The following is a 27,533-nucleotide window of genomic DNA, read 5'->3' as shown; positions in this document are numbered from 1 at the left end:
AACAGAAAGTGAAATTAAAAGTAAATTCTGCTTCATTCAAATCTCTAACAGCGTGGATTAAGGTAACACATCAACATTTCTCTAATTTTTCTTAAAACTCAGAATTTTTCAGTGACGATGACCTGAACTTAGGGTGTAAAACTGCTGTATTGAGATCTTGTAATCTAATCTGAGGCTCTGGAGAAAGGGGATGAATCTGGTATTACTGCCTTGAAAAATATGTGAACTTAAGGTTGGGAATTGATTCAAGAATCCTTCTGTTGTAACGACTCAACTCTTTTTTGGAGATCTAAATTTAGCCTTTCCCAAACACTGGCTGCAATTCCTGTCTTCGATGTTTTGTTCACTGCAATGCTACTGAAGGTGGTCAATAATATAAAGGAAAGTTCCCTAGACTAAAGATCAAAGGACTGTATTTTAGTCCCAATTTTTCTTCAAATTCCCCATGTGATTTTGGGAAAGTCACTTCTCAGCTTCTTTATCTGGATGCCAAAGACTTACACTCGCTGGCCTGAGTCCCTATCAGATCTAACATTAAAGGCCATATGAGTAAATAGAAATGCCTTTCTCTTCAGTCTCACCAATAAAATACAGCTTTCCAGGAGTATGTCCATTACAAGTAGGGGAAAAAACTAATCTTAAATTTAGGCCAGAGATTCCAAGTTATAATAATTTAATATTTTACCTTCATTATGTGCTTTGTATATGCTAATTTCAGTGCTATGCCAAATTCTTCATATGAATTATTTCATTTAATTCTCCTAAAGTAAGGATGGTATGATTATTACACTGTTTTTTTAAGGTGAGGAAACTTACGCTCAAAAAAATAAGAAAATTTGCCCAAAAATCATACAGGTAAGTGTGCTGAAACTAGTATTGGAATCTAAACACTCTGATTCCCAAGCTCATGACCTATCAAATAAGCAGTTTCATTTTTTAAGCAATCAGAAATTTAAGCTAATAAACCAATGATGGTTTTGTGTATCAGAGGTTCTTGGAACACTGATGTTTGGTAGCCATGATTCAACGCTTATCTAAAAAAGAGAAAAGTGTCTTTTTTTTAATAAAAAAAATTCCCCAGCTTTATTGAGACATAATGAACATATAACATTATGTAAGTTTAAAGTGTACAGAGTGTTGATTTGATACAATAATGTATTGCAAAATGATTACCACCATAGCATTAGCTAACACCCCCATCCCATTACATAATTACCATTTCTTTTTTGTGGTGAGGACATTACGGATCTACTCTTTTGAAGGTACATTGAGAATCTATTCAACATTCAAGTATTAGATACAGTATTATTACCTATAATCATCATGCTGTACAATAGATCCCTAGAAGTTGTTAAATCTTTTAACTATAAGTTTGTACCCATTTCCCCCACTGCACAACTCCTGGTAACCACCATGCTACTCTCTATTTCTCTGAGTTCAGCTTTTTAAGATTCCAAACATACTTGGTGTATAGTACTTATTTGCCTTTCTCTGTTTGATTTATTTCATTTAGCACAATGTCCTCAAGTTCCATCTATTTTATTGCAGATGGCAGTATTTCCTTCTTTCTCATGGCTGAATAACATCCCATTGCAGAAATACATACCACATCACCTTTACTTGTTGATCCATTGTTGGACACTAGGTTGCTTCCATATCTTGGCTTTAGTGAATAAGAAGTGTCATCATTTGACCATTAGTCTATTCTTCTTTTTGTTTTTGTTGTTCTGGTTCCTTTAACAATATCTGTTTGTCTACATTAATATTACAAATTAGAAAATTAAAATAACTGGATAATTAATTCTAAAGAACTTGTTAATGATAAAAAAGAAAAGGAAAGGAAACCATTCATGGATTGAGTTGGAGCTGGAAGTAAGTAGAGGCAGCTGGCAGGATGGGAGTCAGAGATGAATTATGTAAACTAACCGTATTGTTTGTCCTAATTTTATATTTTTTATATTTTTACGCTTTGGATAAGAAGAAATAATCTTAATTCTATTTAGAGGCAGTGAATTCAGTTTGATATAATTTCATTTTCAAAGGTAGCCTAAGATGACAAGCACCAAAACAATTTTTTAAATATTTTCACTAAGAATATTAGAAACTCAAAATTTTATTCTATAGTTTTTGATATATTGGAATTATGCCAAAGTTAAAAACCTAACTTGACCAGCAACTTTTCCACCCATGGCTATAGAATAAGGCCATTCAGAAGATGTTATTTATTGAAAGAGATAAAGTTCAATGCTATTAATAATAATATCTGGCATCCAAAAAATATAGAGTTTCTTTGTGACTCATTAAGACAAAATAGAGACCAACTGTGCAGCTTATTCTCAGGTGTCCAGAATACTCTTAGAATGATGTAGACAAATGTTAAAAGCATTTAACATGCAATGAATTTGCATACCTGCCTTATGTTCTTTGCATAGGAATATAGAGGGAATTCTGTACATGCAGTTTTGAGGCAGAGTCCCTTCATATGAACTCTAAATGATTTTTATTTGTAATAACCAAATGATAGCTCAATTTCTACTTTATTGTGTGGTTATTGGCTTGATTCTGACAGAGTGCAGGTTTTCTCCATTCACATATCCACTTTTATTTTTTTTAAGTTTTGTTTATTAATTGGATTCTTTTTTTACATTCTATAAATGTTTTTGTTTTTTGTTTTTTTCCTTCTAGATCAAATCCACACATTGATCAGTGTGATGTAACTAGAGCTAGTGCAGTGCTGGAGAATATTGTGAGATTTAGCCTGGATATTAATCTGTCTTCTGGTAAATAGATTTCTGAAATGGCCAAATCATGCAGAAAACTAATATTTAATATTTATATGGGATTTTACTGTCCAACAATCATACCCAAAATATGCATTTGTTCTCATTTTTCAATGCCATCTATTGATCAGTTCAATAAGGGCCCTGGGGCTTAGTAGTCACCAACGGGGAACCATTTCTTTGGAATGAGCTAAGGTTCCCCAGCATTGTCATTACCCTTCACTATGATTGGTCCATCCAAATCTTACCTCCCTGGGCTTTATCACATCTAAGAAGATTGTTCAGAGATGCCGCACTATATATCATCTTGCGCAGCAAAGATCTTGAAATAATGAATATCATCCTTCGATCAGAGGAAGATTTGAGACACAGGAAACCAGGAAAAAAGCTGAATGTTTTGAGTTTTGCTGCTCATCAACAAATTGCACTTCTGGCTCTAGAGAAACTCATGGCTGATTTGAGTTAACCTGTGGCCATTGACCTCTAGGCCAAGTCAGCCAGTGGTTTCGAAGGGCTTTATAAAAGCACATACAGAGCTTGTCGTGGTAAAACAAGGTAGGACATTGCTCTAGCTGTTTAGTCTCTTGTGATTACTTTCCTAGTGGGTTACATCTTTTTGCCAGAAACACATTTCAGCAGTCATTTATGGAAAGCTCAGTAAACTGTGAAAAACTTGGAAGAAGAAGCAGCTCCATCATTTCTTAAGGAAATCTCGGTAAAGATGGGAACACAGAGTGCAGAAGCATAAACAGCTAGAGGGAGAATCACTAGAAGGAGACACCAGTATGTGACCGTAATAAGGTAAACATGTTTATGTGCTGGGGGGAGGATGGTGATGGATGGCACAGAAAGGTGAAATAGGGCAGGCTTCTCAAAGGAGGTGAGTCTTGATATGGGACTAGACAGAAATGCAAATGAGATTTAGGTTGAGAGAGAAGAAGGAGAGTGTGTGTACATTGCCCAAGAAATGGCATGACTCAAATCCAGGAGGCAGGAACAAGTCTGGAGAATTGACAAATATAGTCAATTTGATCAGTTCATGGTTATTGAACACTACATGCTATATGCCAGGCACTGTTCTAGGCATGGAATGTGTAGTGGTGAGATATGTGGGAAGGGACAACCAGGACAAGAAAATAAATTAAACGGACAAGGTAAATGATAAATGCTATGAAGGAAAATAGCATTTCTATTTGCTAAAATAGAAAGAAAGGGTAGCTGGGGATTGGAACTAATTTATCTAAGTGGTCAGGAAAGTCCCTGCCAAGGAGTTGCATTTAAACTGAGAATAGTGTTTTTTAAAAAAAGGAAAAAATCATGAGGACATCTTTGGGTAGAGTATTCCCAGAAAAGGGAGCAAGAAGTACAAAGGGTCTGAGGTTTGACTGATTGACCAGCATGGCTTGAGGACAGTGACAATGGATAGAAGTAGAGTAGAGAGGGGTCAGATCATAAAAGACTTTGAGCCTCTTGCAAGGAGTTTAGACTTTTACTCCAGTGCCATGGGGATTCATCAGGAGGTTCTGATCCGATGTATGCTCCATAAAGCTCAAGTGTATATTAAGAATACATTATAGAGAGGGGGACGTAGAGGACAATAATCATTTAGGAGGTCACTGCAGTGGTAGAACCAAGAAATACGGGTAGCTTAAGCCAGGCTAGTGACCATGCTTCTGGAGTGAAGTGATGGAACTTGGCATTTGTTTTAGAGGGTGAAACAGACAGAATTTGGTGATATATTGGTTATGTGAGATTAGAAAAAAAGAGGAATCAGTGGTGCTTCATAGTGGATGATTTGGTTGTCCAGGGCCAGGGTCCATCTGGGAAGGAAGAGGAGTCTAGTTTCAGTGCTTTCCCACCTTTTATCAGGGACATCCAATTGCCAGTTAGAAAAACCTAAATACAATGGCTTAACCACACAGAGGATCATTTTCCTCTTGCAACAAGAAGTCCAGAAACAGGACAGCTCAGGTATGTTACAGCAGTCTTCAGTGTTGTCCAGGACCCAAGCTTCTTCTACCTCTCTGCTCAGCACCCTTGGCATGTGGCCTTCCTCCTAATACAGAATTATTTCTGCACCTCTAGGCATCAAGTCCACATTGTAGGTGGGAAGAAGGGGGAAGGAAAGGGGGAGAAAAAGGCAAAAAGAAACATTCCAACTGAGTGTAATTCCTTTTACAAAGTTTTCTCACCCAAATACTGACCAAGCCAGAATGAGTCATACTGCCCCACCAAGTTGCAAGGGAATGTGAAGAGGTGGTTCTTTTATCTGGACTCACTATCTTCCTGAGTAAAATCAGAATTCCATTGGAAGTGAAAAAGGAAAGTGAGTAGGTGACTTTAGCAATGTCTGCTACATATCACTTCTTTCCCACCTTAGGTGCTCACTACCCTCTGAGGACTCCTGTGACCACCCCCCCCCCCCCCACTTCAAACCCGCCCTCAGTGCACTTCGGACAGTCCTTCCCCAGGCCCAGGTCTTTGCCCCTCCCCCTGGGGATTCTTCATTGCAGCCTCAACTCTCATGGGTCTGTTCTCAGGCCAACATAGTATTGGGTAGGAACTTTATCATCAATTTCTTCTCCCTAAAGTAACATGTGACCAGTAATGGTTTGTTTGTTTGTTTGTTTGTTTGTTTTCCATTTTTTCAAGTGACAGAGTCCACCCAAAGGAAATAGTTTTTAAGAATATCATTTTGGGAGATGTGGGAAACTGGAGGGGAGATTTTTTTGAGTAAAGGTGGAGGACTTTTCAACATGTCTCACATAACTAACTTTAGGCTATTTCTGACTCTTCTTATGATTAATTGGTTCTCTTCATACTCAGTCCCCTAGTAGGTCTAACATGTAGGATGATTTTGCAGGACAATGTCAACAGACTCTTATGGATACCTTTCTCTCTCTCTCTCTCTCACTGTCTGTCTCACACACACAAGTACAACTTAACCTAAAATATAAAAATAATCTAGTCAACAATCATTCTTTGAGAAGCAATAAATCACTACTTCATATGCAGAGCTAAAACTAATGGTGCAAATAGCAGAAAAAATATTAGATTTTTTGCTTTCCCCATGTAGGCTTACTATAAACAAAATTTCACAATAGTGAAAATTATTCTAGGCATGTGGAATTCCTTTACACGTGGTAGCTGCTACCAAATCCAAATAAGGCCCCAAGTTCCAAGCAAATTGTTTAGATCGCCAGCCTCATCTTTCCAATCTGTATTGTAGATACAAAATAAATTGACTCACAATTATCCTGACAGCCCCTCTTTTTTCCCTCCGAGTCCTTCTTACTCTTTATCTAACCCTAGAGATTTTTTAATTCTTCCCTCCTTCTCCAATAAAAATCTGCTCTGCCAGTTTGTTTCTTAATGGAAGTTTAAAGTTCAAAGAATAAATCTATAATTCAATTTCAAGTATTATCAAGGTGATGGGGTATAGAGATTTGTCAGAATATCTATGTACCTATTATAGTCTGAGAACTGGAACTACTTTGCCGGCAAGCAGAGAGAGCTAGACATTTCTGGGAGTTAGGTCCCCCATGGGGTACAAATGGTACAAAGTATGAAAACTCAGCTCCTTGCCTTCAGTAGGGGAAAACTTAAAAAGGTATAGTTTCCATTCCAGAGCTTCTCCAGAGATCAGGCTGAAGCTGGACCCAACCTGGCTTTTTCCCCCTACCCTGGCCTGCTTCCTTCACTCCATACTGGTTTTCTGGAAGCATGTTTTTAATAAATCAGGGTCTGCTTTCTGAGAACACAACCTAAGACATCACTCATATTCACAAGTATTAAAATCTCTGATTAAGGGCCCCTTAGGTTTAAAGACAGTGTTGAACTACTAATATCTTAGTTTTGGTGTCAAATTGATTGGGCATGCCCATGTCAGTTGTTTAGTGGCTAAGGATCCTGGTAGGGTCATTCAAATTCTCTGAGCCTCAATATCCTTGTCTACTATGAGTATGAAGGAGACCATGTAAGTAGAATGCCCAGCACTGTTCATTATTCATGATTGGCAGCTACTAAATAAAATTTTACCCCCGTTTTATTTAAAAAGACAGCCTAGATTCACTAAAATTATAGTTTGGGAAGTTTTAGAAGTCAAATATATCACCTCCAGGTTTGATAAGCTGTGTTCTGAAGGTATAGTTCATTATTTTCTTGGTTTCACTTGTACAATCTGGCTGGTGTCTTCATTTCACAGAATAATTGCAGTAATGGATTTTGAGCCAACCCATTCACGGATTGGTTTTTCCTTGCTTTCATGAACCACTGTATGTATGTACATATATACATACATATATACATATACATATATATATATCTAATTTATTGTCCAATTGGCTTCCATACAACACCCAGTGCTCATCCCAACAGGTGCCCTCCTCAATGCTCATCACCCACTTTCCCCTCTCCCCCACCGCCCTCAGTTGCAACCCTCAGTTTGTTCTCAGTATTTAAGAGTCTCTTATGGTGTGCCTCCTTCCCTCTCTGTAACTCTTTTTTCCTCCTTCCCTCCCTCCCTGGTCTTCTGTTAAGTTTGTCAGGAGCCACATATGAGTGAAAACATATGGTATCTGTCTTTTCTCTGCCTGACTTATTTCACTTAGCATAATACTCTCCAGTTCCATCCACGTTGCTATAAATGGCCAGATTTCAATATTTCTCATTGCCAAGTAGTATTCCATTGTATATATAAACCACATCGTCTTTATCCATTTGTCAGTTGATGGACATTTAGGCTCTTTCCATAATTTGGGTATTGTTGAGAGTGCTGCTATAAACATTGGGGTACAAGTGCCCCTATGTATCAGCACTCCTGTATCCCTTGGGTAAATTTCTAGCAGTGCTATTGCTGGGTCATTGGGTAGATCTATATTTAATTTTTTGAGGAACCTCCACTCTGTTTTCCAGAGTGGCTGCACCAGTTTGCATTCCCACCAACAGTGCAAGAGGGTTCCCATTTCTCCACATCTTCTCCGGCATCTATAGTCTCCTGATTTGTTCATTTTAGCCACTCTGACTGGCATGAGGTGGTATCTTAGTGTGGTTTTGATTTGTATTTCCCTGATGAGGAGTGACGTTGAGCATCTTTTCATGTGCCTATTGGCCATCTGGATGTCTTCTTTAGAAAAGTGTCTATTCATGTACTCTTCCCTTCTTCATTTCTTCACTGGATAATTTGTTTTTTGGGTGTGGAGTTTGGTGAGTTCTTTATAGATTTTGGATACTAGCCTTTTATCCGATATGTAATTTGCAAATATCTTTTCCTAGTCTCTCTGTTGCCTTTTAGTTTTCTTGGCTATTTCCTTTGCAGTGCAGAAGCTTTTTATCTTGATGAGGTCCCAATAGTTCATTTTTGCTTTTAATTCCCTTGTCTTTGGAGATGTGTCAAGTAAGAAATTGCTGCGGCTGAGGTCAGAGAGGTTTTTCCCTGCTTTCTCCTCTAGGGTTTTGATGGTTTCCTGTTTCACATTCAGGTTCTTCATCTATTTTGAGTTTATTTTTGTGAATGGTGTAAGAAAGTGGTCTAGTTTAATTCTTCTATATGTTGCTGTCCAGTTCCCCCAGCACCATTTGTTAAAGAGACTGTCTTTTTTCCATTGGATATTCTTTCCTGCTTTGTCAAAGATTAGTTGGCTATACTTTTGTGGGTCTAATTCTGAAGTCTCTATTGTATTCCATTGGTCTGTGTGGATGAATCACTGTTTAAAGCCAACTTTTCTCAAATAGTCCAGTGAAGAAATGGGCAGAAGACATGAATAGATACTTTTCCAAAGAAGACATCCAGATGGCCAACAGACACATGTAAAGATGCTCAACATCACTCCTCATCAGGGAAATACAAATCAAAACCACACTGAGATACCACCTCACACCAGTCAGCTAAAATTAACAACTCCGGAAACAACAGATGCTGGTGAGGATGAGGAGAAATGGGAAGCCTTTTGCACTGTTGGTGGGAATGCAAACTGGGGCAGCCATTCTGGAAAATAGAGTGGAGGTTCCTCAAAAAATGAAAAATAGAACTACCCTACGACCCAGCAATAGCACTGTTAGGAATTTATCCAAAAGATACAGGAGGGCTGATGCATAGGGGCACATGTACCCCAATGTTTATAGCAGCACTTTCAACAATAGCCAAACTATGGAAAGAGCCTAAATGTACATCAAGTGATGAATGGATAAAAAAGATAAGGTTTATACATACAATTGAATACTACTTGGCAATGAGAAAGAATGAAACCATGCCATTTGCAGGGACATGGATGGAACTGGAGGGTATTAAGCTAAGTGAAATAAGTCAGTTCAGGGAAAGACAGATATCATGTGTTTTCACTCATATGTGGAACTTGAGAAATTTAACGGAAGACCGTGGGGGAAGGGAAGGGGAAAAAATAGTAACAGAGAAGATGGGAGGCAAACCATAACAGACTCTTAAATACAGAGAACAAACTGAGGGTTCTTGGTGGAGGGGCGGGAAGAGGGGGAAATGGGTGACAGACATTGAGGAGGGTACATGTTGGGATGAGCACTAGGTGATGTATGTAAGTGATAAGTCATGGGAATCTACCCCCAAAACTAACAGCACACTGTATATACTGTATGTTAGCCAACTTGACAATAAATTACATTACAAAATTAAATTTAAAAAATAAAGCCAACTTTTCAATCACAATAAGAAGAGAAAGAGGACACATATGCCAAAGGTATTGCCACTTTCGGAAACTTTGGGAGAATCATTCTTAAACTGAAACTTGGTCTTTGTTGCCTTTTTTTTTTTTTTTAATATTTCTTGTTTCAAGATGTAAGCCATCAATTTGTTTTATCTGTCGACATATTATATAATAACCCCAATCCGTCTAGAATTTAACATCATTCTCTTTAGGATGTTGTTATACCAGAAGCCTTTTTAAAAAAAGAAAAACAGAAAAAACAAAGTGATTTATATTTTATTTGTATTCATATGAAAACAGCGTTCTTTTTAAATCTGTGTTACTTGGCCAATGATGACATTCAGAATCACCTAGAGCAGCACTTCTCAAACTTTAATGCTCCAATGAATCATTTGAGGATCTTGTTAAAATTTAGATTCTGATTCGGCTTTTGAGGTGAGGCTCAACATTCTGCCTTTTTAACAAGCTTCCAGGTGAGGCCACTGCTGCTGGTCCAGGCATCACATCCTGAGTCAGAAGGATCTAGAGAACCCTGCCTGGACCCTACCCTAGAAATTCTGCTCTAATGGTCTGTGATGAAACTTAGAAATCCTTTTTTTTTTTTTTTTTTTTTTTAAGTTGTAGGTAGTTCTCACAAATATGTATGAAAATTATTTACTGTAGTTATACAATATGTATAATTGTATTACTTATTGTAGTCATTTGTATTTAGTTGAAAGAGACTTTTGAACACTTCATTTGCACCAAAATTCAGAGACTCTGAAAGATAACGGCCGACCCTGAGCCTTATTTAAATTTCCTCACTGATGTGCTTGCCATTTGTGTTGTTGAGCAAAATATAAAATCTTTCCCAATGGCTGCTTGGAAAGTGAGACAAAAATAGAGGTCCTTCTGACAGTGCTTCAGCAAAATGAGCAGCCCATAAGGAGCCAGGCCATCATAGGCTAGCCAGGAGCCCTACTCTGTTTTTCTCTCTGTCCTCCACAGTGACCGGCCTCTATGGCTGAAGAGGAGAAATGGTTCCGTAACACTAGACACTGAAATTCCCTAGATTTCTGCTTAATGCTGGTAAAAATATTTGCTTTGAAATACTGGCAGAGCAGATCAAGGGGGACAAGTGACTACACTCCGCGTGACACATATCCTAGTTTTTCCCTGATCACACAGACAGCAATTTAATTAGCCTACTCATTTCCACTTAAAAATGATCCTCTGCTTGAACTTCAAGTGTGTTTTCTAACTGAATGTTCACTTAAGGCCAGGTCAGTCTCTTTCCTGGCAGCTTTTTGATTAAGGTCATTTTTCATATGAATAATCATGGAGGGTAAAGTAAAAATATAGTTATTAAAGCCTTTTAATTAACATGCGATGCAAGTATAATTGCCATTTCATTCTATTAGAATTAATTTTTTTTATCCTTAGAAACCTCCACCAACTTCTCATTTTTAAGACACATAAGTCAATGTTTCGAAAATATTTTATGCAATCCTTGAATATCTGCATTGCCTCAAGTGACTTGTGCAGTTGTCTGGATCATGACTTTCCCAGAAAATACTGGCTTAACTTTCTGCTTCTCTCTTACATGTCCAACCCAGACTTTCATGGTTGACCAAAAAAGGACAACCGAATTAATGCTACAATCTTACTATCTGCATAATAACTGCAGCAATTAAGTGGATTCTAGGAAGAAGCAACACATGCTAAATTCTCAGTCTGTTTAGTTAAGAATATAAGATTCAAGGGAAATGACGTAGCTGGCCAAGCACTAGTAGAGGCAGCGTATCTTTTGGGCATTTCTTTGTCCCCTTCATTCCTTAAAGGAACACACACTTGCTGGTGACACTTGCTATGCAGGAAAAGTTCTGCCAAAATTGAGAAAGCAGCTAAATTCTTGTCTAGCAACAAGTGTTCTGTACTTGGAACTTACATCACCAGTCCTGGAAGAACTTACACTCATACCCCATACACTTCCATTTAAGGCAATGTTAATCTACATGGGTTCTTCCAGGTTTGTGAAAAAAACAGCCTTCATGGGCCACATTTTCATCTGGGGGGAGAAATCAGAGGGAATGCCCATCTGTCTCTTAGCCATTTGTACCACCAGTGTCTAGTGTCACAGACTTTCACTCCCTCATAGTCCTACAGCCTTGCCTCCCTCTCCTCTCCTGGCTCTAGCACACTTCACTGAATGATTTTTTTACTGAGTTTGGTCATAAGACTACAGTCATAATGCCCTCTCCCCAGCCCCTACCATGATCCTAACCTCTGTTAGAAGTATGTGCTCATAGAATTCTGGTTGAATCAGACTCCTTAAAAAAGAGATCGTTGTTCTGCAAAATTAACTTGTAGGGTAGAAGCAAAAATTACAGTCCTGTATATACTGCTACCTTCCTTAGAGTGCTTGGCCAATGTCATATGCTTTATTAAAACTGAAGGACTCATTTTTTAAAATAGAATTCTGTAGAATTAAATAGCACAAACATTTTTCTTTTAAGTAGGCTAGGCAGTTTCTGGTAATACTTCAAGCTATTTTGTCTCGCCAAAGCAAACTGCAATCTTATCCAAACAGATAAAACATGCTTAACAAGCCCTGGTTAGTGCTGTCAAAAGCCAGATGCCTTGAAAGGGGTGTTAGGAGGGGAAAGCTGGTCAGAGTTGTTACCAATTTAAAGAAAATAGAATTTTCAGATTACTGGACCTGTATCGATTCCATATTTTGGGTCATTGTACCATGGTGGAGACCATCTCTGGGACAAGCCATCCGGAGAAAATAAAGATAGAATTTGGTAATTACTCAGTGAATTTGATAGATGTGGCTGACCAGTCTGTAGGCTTAAAACTTCTTACTTCCTCTGTAGATAGGCAGAAGCTTAAATTACTAATGACCTCCTTGGCCTGCCTGCTTTCATTGCTGAATCAATGAAGCAAAGATAAAATAAGACTATGACTCAAGCTGTCACACAGCGAGTGAAAGAATGAGCAATGTCTTCGGAGTCACACGGTCACATCCACATCTTGGTCTTGCTGTGGAACTAGCCGTTGTGATCTTGGGCAATTCGGTTAACATTTTGGAGACTCTGTTTCCTCACCTGTGAAATAACACCTACCTCACACATAAATAATAAGAGGATTAAAAGATAATGAAAAGTATGTCACTCAGTTTTGTTTCCCATTTCCTTCTGCAACAGAGATTTACTTATCATACAACAAACAAAGGGCAAGGAGACATTCTTTGGTATTTTTGCTTAGCAGTGCAGAACTTGAATTTATGCCGGTGTTGGAGATTATTGCCTTTCAAGGAAGTAGAAACATCAAAAATGTTTTTATTTTGTCAAGCAACAAAGTAAGATTTGGCATTATTTTCGGATCCCAAAAGTAGTACATTGTGTCTTCAAGGAAGTCCAACGATAAAAGAAATAAAGGGAAGAGTGGTCAGAGAATAGTATGATGGCCCATTGATCTATAATGGCATCAAGTATCCTTCAAAGCATCAGGACCTTCCTCTAAGTTACCTGGCTTAAGTCATAGACATTGTAAAATACTCTGGTTTACAAATACTATTTTTTTCCCCTTCATGTAAGTTAAGATGATTGAACTAAAGGAGGCCTCTTAGAAGATCATTTTGAAACTACGGTAAAAATGAGGACATATCTTATAGCCTACATAGTTTGTGATTTCAACTCTGTGAGTGGCACAACCTTGTCAGGGGTCAAGGTAAGACTGAGTTCTAATTTTATACACAGTCCTGACAGCAATGAGTTTTTCTTTACTTTCTTAAGCTTTCTCCCTTATTATCAAAATATTATGCTTGTTTCACAAAATAGAGATAGGAAAAAAATAAATAAGTTACTCATAATCCCATGATCAAGATATAATTACTGTTAATATTAGTGTAAGCCTTCCAAATATTTTCTGTATGTATGCCAGTATACAAGAGTGTATACAGTAGTTGAATATACCTATGATTTACAAAATAATGTTTAAGATTATTTAACTCCATTTTCACCTTAGTATGCCATAACAATTGAATGCTATTAAGTATTTTTCTATAATATTATATTAATAATTACTTAGTATTATACTGCATGGAAGTACCAAAAAAATTTTAATCAGCATCTTATTTTAAGACTTTCACACTGTTTTAAATTGTTTTCTATAACTTTTTTCCTTAATGAGAGGAAGAATTCATACTTTTTACAGTCTTCATTATTTTCACAAATTTATAATATCCAATGATTATCTTAAAGAGTTTTGCAAATATCGGTAGAGCCATCATGATCACCATCATCATCATTGCCATCATCATCATCATCATCTCCTTACCCTGAGGCACCAAATGTAGACATAAAAACATTCAAAGAACCATGAAATATGCCTATGAAAAACATCTATAAAATGGCTATTTCAATTTATACACATATTATAACTACAGATGTGTTGATGTATATTATGAGCGATGCATCTCCATACATAACACAGCGTCTCTGCACACAGCTACAGGTGTGCATAGATATAGATATATGAGAGTTCAGATGGCAGTTTACTTCAAGAGGGCAAGTTCCATTCAGCTTCCTAGGTTTCACATCCCAGCTCTACAATTTTCTACATGGGTAACTTGGAGCAAGTTACTTAATTTCCATGTGTTTCCATCTTTTCATAAGGTTGCTGAGAGGATTAAATTAGATTTCACGTGTACACATTTAGCACTGTGTCTGATAAGGCACCAAAAAATGGTAACTATAAATACATCCTTCCTACAAAAGTTCCAAGGGACTTTAGGTAATTCAGAGCGTGAAAGCAGATCATGAAATGAAAGGGGTGCCATACTTGAAACCCAATAAAAGTGGAATATAATTTTATTTTTTCCACTTAATGACTATTTACTTTGGGGGAGTCAATGAACATATTTGGGCATTTTTGAGTTTAAAGTAAACTAGATGGGGAGGTGGATCCAGTAACTTCTTGAAGGCTTTCCACCTTATAGACCTATATTTTATTTGACTTGTGCTGGTAGTCATAACTCTGGAAGGCTAGCACTGAAGTACTGGAATGCGTGATAGTGATGAGCTAAAGTGGGATCTCATGATATGATTCGTCAATAAAGCTTGAAATTTAAAGATAAGCACCTAGGGAATGGATTATAACAGGAGACACAAGGTTGTTTATTATTTTTAAGACCGACTTTTGCTGTAACACTTTATGGAACATCTTATCGCCTATTAATAGCATGCTTAATTGTATCACAATAATTTCTTTAAAATGCAGTCTACCATCCAGATGGCCAACCGACACATGAAAAAATGCTCAATGTCACTCATCATTAGGGGAATACAAATCCAAACCACCATGAAATACCACCTCACACCTGTCAGAATGGCTAACATTAACAACTCAGGCAACAACAGATGTTGGCCAGGATGCAGAAAAAGAGGGTCTCTATTGCAATGCTGGTGAGAACAAACTGGTGCAGCCACTCTGGAAGACAGTATGGAGGTTCCTCAAAAAATTAAAAATAGAACTACCCTATAACCCAGCAATTGCTCTCCTAGGTATTTATCCAAGGGATACACACGCTGTTTCAAAGGGGCACATGCACCCCAATGTTTATAGTAGCACTATCCACAATAGCCTAATGTGGAAAGAACCCAAATGTCAATCAATCGATGAATGAATAAAGAAGATGTGGTATATATATACAATGGAGTATTACTCGGCAACCAAAAAGAATGAAATCTTGCCATTTGCAACTATGTGGTTGGAGCTAGACGGTAAGTCAATCAGAGAAAGACAAATATATGACTTCACTCATATGAGGACTTTAAGATACAAAACAGATGAACATAAGGGAAGGGAAACAAAAATAATATAAAAACAGGGAGGGGGACAAAACATAAGAGACTCTTAAATATGGAGAACAAACAGAGGGTTGCTGGAGAGGTTGAGGGAAGAAGGATGGACTAAATGGGTAAGGGGCATTAAGGAATCTACTCCTGAAATCATTGTTGCACTATATGCTAACTAACTTGGATGTAAATTTAAAAAATAAATTAAATAAAGAAAAAGAAAAAAATAAAATATTCAGGCACTGGAATAATAAAAACAAACAAACAAAAAATGCAGCCAACCTTTCTTTGAGTGAGGGCTGTTAGGAAAGGAATCGTGCTAAGGATTTGTGACATTCAAAAACTACTTCTGATCAACAATTCCAGGTGTCTGTGTACACATCCGCAGGCGAATGGAGTAAAAAACATTATGCCTTGGAAGCATCACTAAAGCTCCTTGATTTTTATGACCATTACTTTGGTATCAACTATCCACTCCCCAAACTGGGTAGGTTCAAATTCCATGTCATTGTCTTTACTTTTGCTTATAGACCTTGCTTTGATTTCTTTCTGTATATATGATTTAAATGAGTTACTGAAGGGGTTCGGTTAGCCCAGGAAGCAATAATTTGTACCTCAAAGATGGTTCTTGACTGTAGAAAATAAAGTATTTATGAGAGGTTCAACTAGTGTGAATCATTTTTTATTCTTTTAACAGGTTCCTGTTAAAATAGCTGCATTGGGGGTGTCTGAGGGGCTCACTCGGTTAGGCATCCAACTTAGGCTCAAGTCATGATCTCACTGTTCATAGTTTGAGCCCCACATCAGGGTCTGTGGTGACAGCTCAGAGCCTGGAGCCTGCTTTGGATTCTGTGTCTCCCTCTCTCTCTGGCCCTCTCCCACTTGTGCTCTCTCTCAAAAATAAATAAACATTAAAAAAAATTAAAATAGCTGCATTGCATATTAGATTTAACTGGATGAATTTTCCAGGGGCACCTAGGTGGCTCAGCTGGTTAAGCAGACTACCTTGGTTTTGTCTCAGGTCATGATCTCATGGTTCTTTGGTGAGATGGAGCCCCATGACGGGCACTGTGCTGACAGCGCGGTGCCTGCTTGGGATTTCTCTCTCCCTCTCTCACTGCCCCTCCCAGCTTACTCTCTCTCTTTCTCAAAAATACATACATAAATAAATAAGTAAACAAACAAATAAATAAACATAAAAAATAATAACTGGATGAATTTTTCAGAGCACACAACTTTTTTCTGTACCATATTTGTATAACACCAGTAACCTTTTTAAACATTTTTTATTATGTTTATTTATTTTGAGAGAGAGAGAGAGAGAGAGAGCACAAGTGGGAGAGGGGCAGAGAGAAAGAGAGACAGAATCCAAAGCAGGCTCCAGACTCTGAGCTACCAGCACAGAGCCTGATGTGGAGCTCGAACTCCTGAGTATGAGATCATGACCTGAGCCGAAGTCGGATGCTCAACCGACTGAGCCACTCAGGCGTCCCCACCAGTAACCTTCTTCAGAGTTGCCAAAGATTTATGTAAACTGCTGAAAATTGTCTCTCCAGCTGTTTATAGTGCATTTGAGTTTGGAAGATAAGAATGTGACACAGGTTAAAAAAAAAAAAAAAACACTTGGAGGAAATAGATAATTTGAATGTGCTAGTAGTAGATCTTTATATAGGAAGATACACATAGTCTATCTTGGATTAATTTTCTATCTTAAAAAATAGAAGTTATGATTTTAATAATGTTGCAGAACATACCAAACCATGACTTAAGTTTTATAACATATGTAGATCAGTTTTTAGAATTTCTGACAGTGACAAAACTTTTTCTTTTTCCCTTGGGGACATTAAAGCATACTCCTTACCATGTCTTTGCTCCCTTTTACTCCAAACTCTGTGCAGTTTTTTCTTTCTTTTTTTTTTTTTTAAGTTTATTTATTTTTGAGAGAGAGGAAGACAGACAGAGCATGAGTGGGGGAGGGGCAGAGAGAGAGAGGGAGACACAGAATCCAAAGCAGGCTCCAGGCTCTGAGTTGTCAGCACAGAGCCTGATGCGGGGCTTGAACTCAAGAACTGTGAGATCATGACCTGAGCCGAAGTCAGATGCTTAACTGACTGAGCCACCCAGGCGCCCCTGTGCAGTTTTTTTCTTAGAGGAGGTAAAAGGGACCATAAAAAGCCACCTCCAAGAGTTTATTCCTCTAGTTCCTGAGTCTCACTGCATTATTACAGTGCAGGTGCTATATACAGATACACTAAATTTACCTGTAATCTATTACTGTCCTTATATCAAAAGTCAAGGAAAGATCTGATAACAACCATCAACAATCTTACACTGTTCTTGAAAAATGTAGCCTTGAAAATTATATGAAATGCATTTAAAAAATAACTGAAAAGAAGCATGTAGTTTAGGAAAAATCAAACTAGATATAAGTATCTCTAATGACTATGGGAAGTAATCCAATGTAAAATCATCAGTGCAATTTACAAAAGGAATTATTCCACATTTGAAGTGCTAATGAATACTAATCTTTACTGGTGCTGATTTGTTTTTGATTGTCTTAGAAATATTTGTTTCCATCCATTAGTATTAACCTGTATTAATTCCAGACAATATAATTACAAGCCAAGTGATTTGGTTTATTTCAAACTTTAAAAAAAGTACCTTTCTTTTTAATCAAACAGTACTTTTTCTGACCTACATGAAATTGATGCCAAATGATATACATGTACACATACACAGATACAATATAAATTAATATACATTGTACCTGAGTTGCTTAAAGATGATTAAATTTGACTTTATTTCCTCAAGACTTTGTTAAGAAGTACAGGAATCATCAGGATACCTGGGTGGCTCAGTGGGTTAAGTGTTCAACTCTTGATTTTGGCTCAGATCATGATCTCGCAATTCGTTAGTTCAAGCTCTACACTTCTGTCTCTCCCTCGCTCTCTGCCCCTTCCCCGCTGGCACGCGTGCTCTCTCTCTCTTAAAATAAATAAAAAATAAACTTAAAAAAAAAGTAGAGGAAATATCAATGTTGAAAAGGAAATTGAGGTCAGAAATAATTGATATCCACAGCTTTTTTCCTCTACTGCCTTGGAAAGACATTTGCTCTTAATAGAGGCTATATGTTCTTGAAATACTAATTAAAATACTGACCATAGAGATTGCTTTTAAAACACATTTTCCTGAAATTACAATCCTATATCTCTTTTATAGAAATGAGTTCATTATATGTCTTGATGAATCTCAAACATATTGGAAATTATTTGATACCTTTCAAAGTTTTTGACTAGTCTTAATATAAAATACAATATGAATGTTTTTAAATAAATCATTTTCAGGGCGCTTGGGTGGCTCAGTCTGTTGAGCCGCCGACTTCGGCTCAGGTCACGATCTCGCTGTCTGTGAGTTCGAGCCCCGCGTCAGGCTCTGGGCTGATGGCTCAGAGCCTGGAGCCTGCTTCCGATTCTGTGTCTCCCTCTCTCTCTGCCCCTCCCCCGTTCATGCTCTGTCTCTCTCTGTCTCAAAAATAAATAAACGTTAAAAAAAAAATTTAAATAAATCATTTTCTTAGCAGTAATGCACCCAAGGTATTTTCAGAATTTAGCACATGTCAATAGGTTACTTCAGCTACAACCAAAACCATATTGATAGAATTAATGCTGCTTAATAATGGGTACTGATTATTTTCAGTGCAACTACAAGATACCATGTCAATGTTACGATGGTCTTAAAGTTTTCAGAAAGTCTGCTTATACATGAAAGGATCACAATGTATTTGAGGAGGAAGCAAATTCCATTTCTGGTGCAGAAGCCATAATGATCAAATATGGTTGTTCTTATTTCTTAGATCTAGTTGCCATTCCTGACTTTGAATCTGGAGCCATGGAAAATTGGGGCCTCATCACATATCAAAAAACATCACTGCTCTTTGATCCCAAGACCTCTTCTGCTTCTGATAGACTGTGGGTCACCAAAGTCATAGCCCATGAACTAGCACACCAGGTACCTGCCACTCATGACTTTCTTTTACTATCAGGCCAAAAAAAGCATTGTTTCAGACACCAGCTGTCATCCTGAAACAACATAAAATTATATCATTTTACCTTTAGAGGGAACCTTGAAGACTCTCAAACCAAACATATATGTCAAGTAGCAGAGTTCTCAATCTCTAGACTGTGAGACTCACAAAGGAGTGTTGTCACAAGAGAAGTGGCCACTGTGTCCTCTAAAACTCTTCATGACAAAGACTTCAAATATCTTTTACTAAAGAAGGTAGGGACTAAGCCGATATATGGGGCACAGAATTAGAAACTCTACAAATAGAAATTTCTATTAAAAATATTTCTCCTTAGTACCATGGCATTCCAATCTAGGGCAAAATCAAACCCCCTCAGTTTGAACATGTCATTGTATGGCCACAAAGAAGTACTTCACATCCAAGTACTCATAGGGTGCTGACCCTAGACACTACCCTAGACATTACTTAACTCTCTAAATTTCAGTGTCTTCATCTATAAAATTAAATTAATAGTAGTTCCTGCTTCTTGGAACTGTTGTTAAGAATTACAGGTAAGTGTCTGTACCTGCCATATAGCAGACCATCAGTCAGTGTTAGTTATTAATGATGACAACAGTGATCTCTGCTACTGCTACAATTTCTTGCAGGCTAAGCTTTCCAAGGCCCATCTATCAACACTGTATGAGATACAAATATGAAACTATAAAACTAGCTATATAGATATCAGAGACTATTTCTACTCTATTCATTTCTGAAAGTCCCTAGTAGCACAGTGAATTATTAAGGGCCCCCAAATTCTCTCTCACCAAGTAGACAAATATCATTTTATTATAGAAGCTAGTAATATCTTATTAATTTTTAACTTTATCCTTTATCATTATTATAATGATAAGTTGGATTTTATTTAAACAGTAAACTAAAAATCCAATTACATAGGAGCCGTGCTCAGCATTATACTTTAAGAACATATGTGCGGCTTATTCTGGTTTAGAATTTCCCCACTGGCCCATCTTAGGGGTTTTGATCAGTAATCACTGGTAGCTCTAAAGCACTTGACTGAATCTGGGGATTTCTAATTTTTCTACTGAATGTTCATAGAAGAGTGGTTGGAGAACTCTATCTCTGAGGCTCCCCTAGGCCTTCCTTTAATAACTTCTGTTTCATGGAGACACAGATTCTAGGGCTGAAGCACCAGACAGCATTGGAATTTTTGTCTTGACTATTTTGTATCCCAGTTGATCTCCATATGATCATTTACTCTGACAAAGACTCCCAATGCCAACTGAGTGAGTCAGGGGTCCATAGCATGGCATATAAAGCCCCCAAGATGAAGCCCTTCTCCACCTTTCCAGCCTCATCTCTTGTCAATACCCTAAGTGTTAGCCATCCCAGACTACCTGCCGTTTCCTAAACATGGTAGGTTGTGTTGATCCTTTATGCTTTTTCTTCTGCTACTTGATCTGCCTAGAGTACACATTACTTGCAACATACCTGAAGACCCCTTGCAAGACTCAGGAAATGAGTCATTTCCTACCTAACTTACACACTCTCCCAGCAGAACTGAGTTTTAACTCCTGGAATCTTCTCTATCCCTTGTACAGACACTGATCATAGCGCCATAATGCTTGATTGCATTTATCTGTCTAACCATTGACCTCCATCATTTGTATTGAGGCAGAAGATATATTATATACATCTTTATATTTCTAACATATGGCATGTTGCCAAATAATGTAGTAGGTTCTCTAAAGATATTTATTGAATGAGTGAATGAATAAACCACTCTTATTAACTGGTAAAGTTACCATAATCAGCTCAACTTGTATTTCTCTTACTCATCAATTCTCAAATTAAGAAAACACCTCCCATCCATTCTCACAGATGACTTCAGGAAGATCAGTGCCCACTTGTAAAATGATCTGAGAGTTATTAGAAAAGAAATAGAACTTAAACAGTTTCTAGAAGCTACATTCTGTTCTATAATTTTAAGAAGGCTCTTCTGAATCTTGGAATCCTTTTGTTTAATTTCCTATCCTTCTGGAGATTGCAATTCTAAAACAGATAAACTACATGGACAGTATTGTGCATATAGGCTAAATAAAATATAAAAGTACATGAAAAAGTAGTAACACTTAAAACTGGTGTTACAGATCAAATATAGGTCAAGGGTAAATTTCTATTTAGATTTCTTTATGGCATCCTTTTAATTTTATTTATATATATTTAAAATCTCAGAACTTTATTCACTTTAGTGTCCAAGCTAATCCCTGGAGGGAAGTCAGAGCAAAGGTTAACAACTAAATGTCCTCATCAGTAGTACTGTGTAACAATCTGAGAGTCCTAAACAAAATCTTATGATTCTTAAGTACCTGCTACTTAATGTAATGAGGTGACTTTGCCAAAGATATTTTGGCTTATATTTCCCCAAAGCCCATAAATCAAGGATGAGGTGAGATTGTAATAAGTGTGTAAGAAATAAAAACTACCCCACAAAATGTTTTATTTTCTTCCTTAATATTAAATCTAATAGCCAGGAAATGTTGGGAGGATAAAATGGAAGCTGGAGAGTTGGTGGCAATAAGGACACAAAAGAAAGAAAAGTGAAGCAAGAAGCAAAAATGTGGTGGTGAGAAGAGAAGGCACAGAAATCAGTACAAGGAAGCTGTACAGAGTGAAAAGAGTAACAGAGAGGAAAGGCCTTAACTACTGAAAGAAGTAAGTTACCACCCATTGCATTTTTTGCTACAGTTAGTAATATTTATATTTGTTTAATTTCTAATAACATTGAGTCTTTGCCTCCTAGTGGTTTGGCAACCTGGTTACAATGAAATGATGGAATGATATTTGGTTCAATGAAGGTTTTGCAACATACATGGAACTCATCTCACTTAATGCTACATATCCAAAGCTATAATTTGTAAGTTTACAATTTTGTATGTCATACCTTACATACAGTTCAGCCCATAACATAAATCCCTCACCCAAAAATCTATGGACAGAAAACTGAAATAGCACAAATATACAGCTGAGTATGTGGGGTAAGAGGAAAGAATATCACTGTCCATATCCAATGATATAGGACAAGAGAGTGCCCATGGCTACAGAGCCTGTGCAGAGTTCTTGGCATATAACCTGAAAATTAAGCATAATTTGGGCACACTCCTCCAGAATTTTCAAAAGGCCTATTCACTTCCCCAAAATTTAGGAAAAGATTGTTTTCAGACATGTCTTTTTCCTTAGGCATAAGAAGTCTAAACACTACATATCAAGTTGGTTTGTGATGGTTAATTAGCTCTTTGGGATAGGCATTTGGCCCAGTATAGTATAGACAGATATGGATTCAGAGTATCTTCTTATCTGCTATGTTTTGAATCCTTGGTGAAATCCCAAATATTCATATATTCTCACTTGTAAAACACACGTAATGCATCTACTTTGCAGGGTGTTGAAAGGATCACAAATGATGAATGTAAGGTCCTGACATATAGCAAGTGTTTCACTAAATAGGAACCATTTTATTTTTGTATCCAAAGGTTTGGTACATGGTAAACGTTCAAATAATGTCTGAAGGAGTGTTATATTTACACTTTTATGAAGTAGAGAACCGGTAAAAGGGGGATATGTAAGGGGAAAGAAACTTAAAATCAATCGTAAGGAATATTGATTGAATACTTCTAAGAATATCGTACTAAGCCTATTGTGTTTTCTGTTGCTTTGAAAGTTTCAAATTGAAAGTGACAAAATTTTCTTCCCTATTTAGGATGATGCTTTTTTGGATGTTTGTTTTGGAGTGATTGAACAAGATTCATGAAATTCATCCTTTCCTATCTCCAATCAGGCAGAAACTCCTATTTAAATACAGGAAATGTTTAATGCAGTTTCCTATGAGAAGGTAGTAATTGCTGTGGGCAAGTGGAAGCTCTGCTTTTAGGAGAAATATAATGAGAGTCGTGAAACCAGCAGTTGAAGTTACTGCTTCCAGGTTACTGCCACTAGTTACACTTTTCTTTTATTTGATGTTCATTTTTCAGACATTACACATGTTCCATAAAATTTAAGCTTTCTTTAAAAATACATCATACTACTTTTTTTCTTTATCTTCTTGTTTTGTTTTCCTCCCTTCCTCCCTCCCTCCCTCCCTCCCTCCCTTCTTTCCTTCCTTCCTTCTTTCCTTCCTTTCCTTCCTTTCTTTCTTTTCTTTCTTTCTTTCTTTCTTTCTTTCTTTCTTTCTTTCAGGGAGCTTGTATTTCAAATATTCTCAAGGATCTCCTGAGTAAGGAGAAATTCCAGGAAGGAATTATTCACTACTTAAAGAAGTTCAGTTATGGAAATGCCAAAAATGATGATTTGTGGAGCAGTTTGTCAAATGTAAGTCATATACTGAGTAACAGCAGACTGTTGTTAAGCCTAAAATGTAACAGGCTAATTATGAACGTTTATAAATAGTTACATTGTCAATCAACCAATATTTATTCCACTTTCCACATTGTCTAGGTCAATAGAAAGCAGCACCTTCCTTGTTCCTCTGGCACCACACTAAACTAGGGTGTCACACTGGGTTAGTCACAGTATTTGATATTTGGCCTCCTCTGTGGTTCCCTTCTATGAAAATTCTTTAATGACTTTGTAATTCCATTTTTTTATTATTTATTTTGAGAGAGAGAGAGAGAGAATGAGTCAGGGAGGGGCAGAGAGAAAGGGAGAGAGAGAATCCGCGCTGTCAGTGCAGATCCTGACTCAGGGATTGATCTCACAACTGTGAGATCATGACCTGAGCCGAAGCTAAGAGTTGAATGCTCAACTCACTGAGTCACCCAGGCACCTCTGACTTTTTAATTCCTACCATAAATACCTAATCTTCTCTGCCCAAGTTTTAAGGTTGAACTCTGCTTGCTCAACTTTATTGTCCAGTATGCATTCTCCATTGAGCGAGACACATTTTCTCCCTCATAAGAAGAAATCCTGCTTAATCCCTATGTTATCATGTCTTCGTTTCTAGTGCCCTTGCTACCTGAACTGCACTTTCTTCTTTCCAAGAATTCAAATGCCATCCATCTTTTGAGTTCTAGGTGAGATTTTACCTCCTCCTTATAGACTACTCCAGCCCTCATTGCTTTGCCTTTCTCCTAAATACCTAGAAGTACGTTTATGAATCTGTTCCGTAAAGTGACATTCTCTTTTATTAGTTTATAATGGCTTAAATATAACAATGATAATAATAATAATAATTGCTTAAGAGCAAGAATTGTATCTATTTTTTAATGCCATGCACTAGTGATTAATAAAAAGTTGATCATTGATTCAAGAAATCTTGGTGTCTGTCATTGAGATTCATGTAGTATAATAGGCAAGACAAAAAATAAAACATGCAGTCAACTCAGATGATTCTAATAATTATTAAAGTATTCTTAAATGTTCAACTGTAAGTAAAATAATCTTTAATAGAAGTATTGTACTGGCAGAGCTCATGGATACAGGTCGAAAAACTCTAAGCCATTGTAGACAGAAGAGGTCCTCTCTTCCTTATAAACACTTATGTCCTGGGGACAGTAATATACTGTTAAGTATTTGCATAGCACTTAACAGTTTAAAGAGATATTTCAAATATATAATCTCACTTAATATTTTTTATGCCCTTATAAAGTCTGGACCCTCATGGTCCAATGATTTATGTGTGTGGTCAAAGGAACAAAGTCAAGTCATTAAACATTTTTTCAAAGTAGCTCAAAGCTTTTACTCACATTTCTTGAAAATTATAAAAGGGACCAAAATACACAGTCCTTACTAGTACCTGTAACAATGCTCTTTATCCATTTGCACCACCTCCTGCTGATAATCTAGATGCTCTCTCCACAGTTCCTCCTAAACTTCTCAACCAGCCACACATTGCTTTTCTCTCCCATCTTTTTCCTCCTTCCTTTCCTTTGCAATGTGTGTGTGTGTGTGTGTGTGTGTGTGTGTGTGTGTGTGTAGACATAAACCTTGTCTTTTTTCAACAACAAGCAATCTCTCTTTGGTGTGCATAAGGGTGTAGGAGGGTAGGAGGGAGATTAAAGGAAAAATTTGGCCAACAATTTCAGGATTCTTTTAGGCCAACTGTGAATATTTCTATGTTAATTTTTGTCATATCATGCTTATCAGCCATCTCAAGAAGGTAAGGTAGGCTTTCTTATCCCATTTTTACAGGTTGGAAAAGTAATACTAAGGGAGAAATTGGTGCCAGGTCACATATACACCAAGCAATGATGGAGTCAGTATTTAACATCTGTCTTCCCACTCTAAGTCCAGTATTCATCCTCTCAATTACAACACAGCTCCTTCCCAGTTATCAGGAACGTCTCACTTTTAACCTTCCCCTAAATGTCCTCAGTTCTAGTTGACCACTTTCTCATGCCAAATGAAACTGTGGTATGAAACTGAAAAATTCCTGAAAATATCTTACTTAGCTTTGTGTCACATAACATCAATTCTAATACATGTCATAGCAACTTGGGAGTTAGAGACATCCTTTGTTGTTATTTTTCATAAAATTGTTTAATGGCATTTGATAGCCTCACTGTGTGTGTGTGTGTGTGTGTGTGTGTGTGTATGATTTTTCCATTTATAGTTCCTTTTAAGCACTAACTCCTGGTTATTTAAAGGTTGGTTGACAAGTTGTTGATTTCCTTGGGTCTCATTTTAATTTGGAATTCAAAATTAATATGCATTCTCTATATGCTACTGTGGTAGTCATTGGGAATGCTCAGGTAAACAAAGGCATCCCCCCTCCTCAGTCAAGGAATTTGTGATATGATAGGAGAAGGTTAATACTAGACTCAGTTGCCAAAATGCTAAATAGGGGCATGAGTAGCATGCACAATAAAAGAATTAAGTAGGACCTCCCGAGGGGGAAAAGAAGAAATGAAAGAAAAATTCAACAAACTGATTCCTTCCTAAAAGTTATTCTATTACATTGTACTTCTTTTTTTAGTTAAAATTTTTGTTTTAGTATTTATTTACTTTTGAGAGAGAAAGAGACAGAGAGTGGGCAGAGGAGGGGCAGAGAGAGAAAGAGAGACACAGAATCTGAAGCAGGCTCCAGGCTCCAAGCTGTCAGCACAGAGCCCAACGGGGGGCTCAAACTCAACTCACCGACTGTGAGATCATGACCTGAGCTGAAGTTGGATGCTCAACTGACTGAGCCTCCCAGGCACTTCTACAGTGTACTTCTTTAGAAAACTTAAAATACATAGATATATTTAAAGCTTATGTATATGTATACATAAACATAAAGTTTACATATAACTTTATGTATACATAAACATAAAGTTTTATATATATTTCATTGGCCTAGATAGACATGGTAAGGAACATAGCAATTCATGAAAATTTTTTAAAAAAGCATCTTCACAGTGACCATAGGAAATCTGCAAGAATTACTCTTTTTGTTTTATGTATGTAAGTAACTTTTGTTACTTGGGACTATCAGTACCCACATGACCATGCTTTCATTCTTGTTTTATAGAGTTGTTTAGGTAATTTTACATCTGGTGGATTTTGTTATTCTGGTTCCAAGATGACAAGCTGCACAGTAAGTATATAGAAGCTTACAGAGAAGAGACCTGCATCACGTGACCCGAAGTGAGTGTGTGGAGTAGCCCAACTGTCCCTTTAAATAACTGGAAAGGAAGAGAGACTCCACAATTTTCCTTGAAACAAAGCTGACTGAAAAAATAATGTTCAGGCCATTTAGGGGGATGATGCTATTACTACTCTATTTTTGTTGTTATAATTCAGCTTTCCCACAACCCCACTGCTAGCTAAAAATATCTCAGCTCAGAATTCCTCTGCGTGGTTAGTGCCGCATTGGCATCCTCTAGGCTCAGAAAAATGCCAAACCAAATATGTTAGGTTTGGAAATATAGTCAGCGGTTTTCTTGAGGCTCTTTTTGTTTACTTCTGGGAAGTTATTGGAACACTGTAGTAGAGCAGAAAGAAAAGTAACCATGAAAAAAAAGGAGAACTCTTTTTTAAATGAGTCATGGTAATCCCATAAATTGTAGTTTTTAAAGGAGGATTCAGCATAATCCAGGGATCAGAAATCCTTATGAGAAGCTAGGAAACTGGAGGTTTTGTTCTCCATTCAATAGATATCTATTTTTGTAGTATTGTTCTTTTGGAATATTTAAAGCTCCCCTAAAGATAGACATTTCTTTCCTAAACATCCCCA

At 37.2% G+C, this 27,533-nt stretch overlaps 2 protein-coding genes across 2 annotated transcripts in view; one reads left to right on the top strand and one right to left on the bottom strand.

Moving 5' to 3' along the window:
* Positions 1-12,268, bottom strand: part of ERAP1 (endoplasmic reticulum aminopeptidase 1) — a 128,054-nt gene extending 115,786 nt beyond the window's left edge. Inside the window, exon 1 of the mRNA XM_019428844.2 lies at positions 12,156-12,268. The gene's annotated coding sequence lies outside the window, so the exon portion shown is untranslated. The remainder of the gene's footprint in view (positions 1-12,155) is intronic.
* The window catches only part of ERAP2 (endoplasmic reticulum aminopeptidase 2), a 40,234-nt gene continuing 15,498 nt past the window's right edge, over positions 2,798-27,533 (top strand). Inside the window, 15 exon segments of the mRNA XM_053907674.1 lie at positions 2,798-2,930; positions 2,933-3,007; positions 3,010-3,055; positions 3,057-3,335; positions 6,985-7,024; positions 7,026-7,062; positions 9,442-9,490; positions 12,146-12,243; positions 13,059-13,171; positions 15,667-15,787; positions 19,154-19,308; positions 22,128-22,241; positions 23,085-23,216; positions 23,561-23,692; positions 26,829-26,894. Coding sequence (XP_053763649.1) covers positions 2,798-2,930; positions 2,933-3,007; positions 3,010-3,055; positions 3,057-3,335; positions 6,985-7,024; positions 7,026-7,062; positions 9,442-9,490; positions 12,146-12,243; positions 13,059-13,171; positions 15,667-15,787; positions 19,154-19,308; positions 22,128-22,241; positions 23,085-23,216; positions 23,561-23,692; positions 26,829-26,894 — 1,590 coding nt within the window.

The sequence above is a fragment of the Panthera pardus genome, unplaced genomic scaffold (assembly GCF_024362965.1).
Source record: "Panthera pardus isolate Hobbes unplaced genomic scaffold, ASM2436296v1 HiC_scaffold_2, whole genome shotgun sequence".
Lineage (NCBI taxonomy): Eukaryota > Metazoa > Chordata > Mammalia > Carnivora > Felidae > Panthera > Panthera pardus.
Note: the sequence above shows the minus strand (reverse complement) of the source record. Positions and strands in the feature narration are given on the sequence as shown.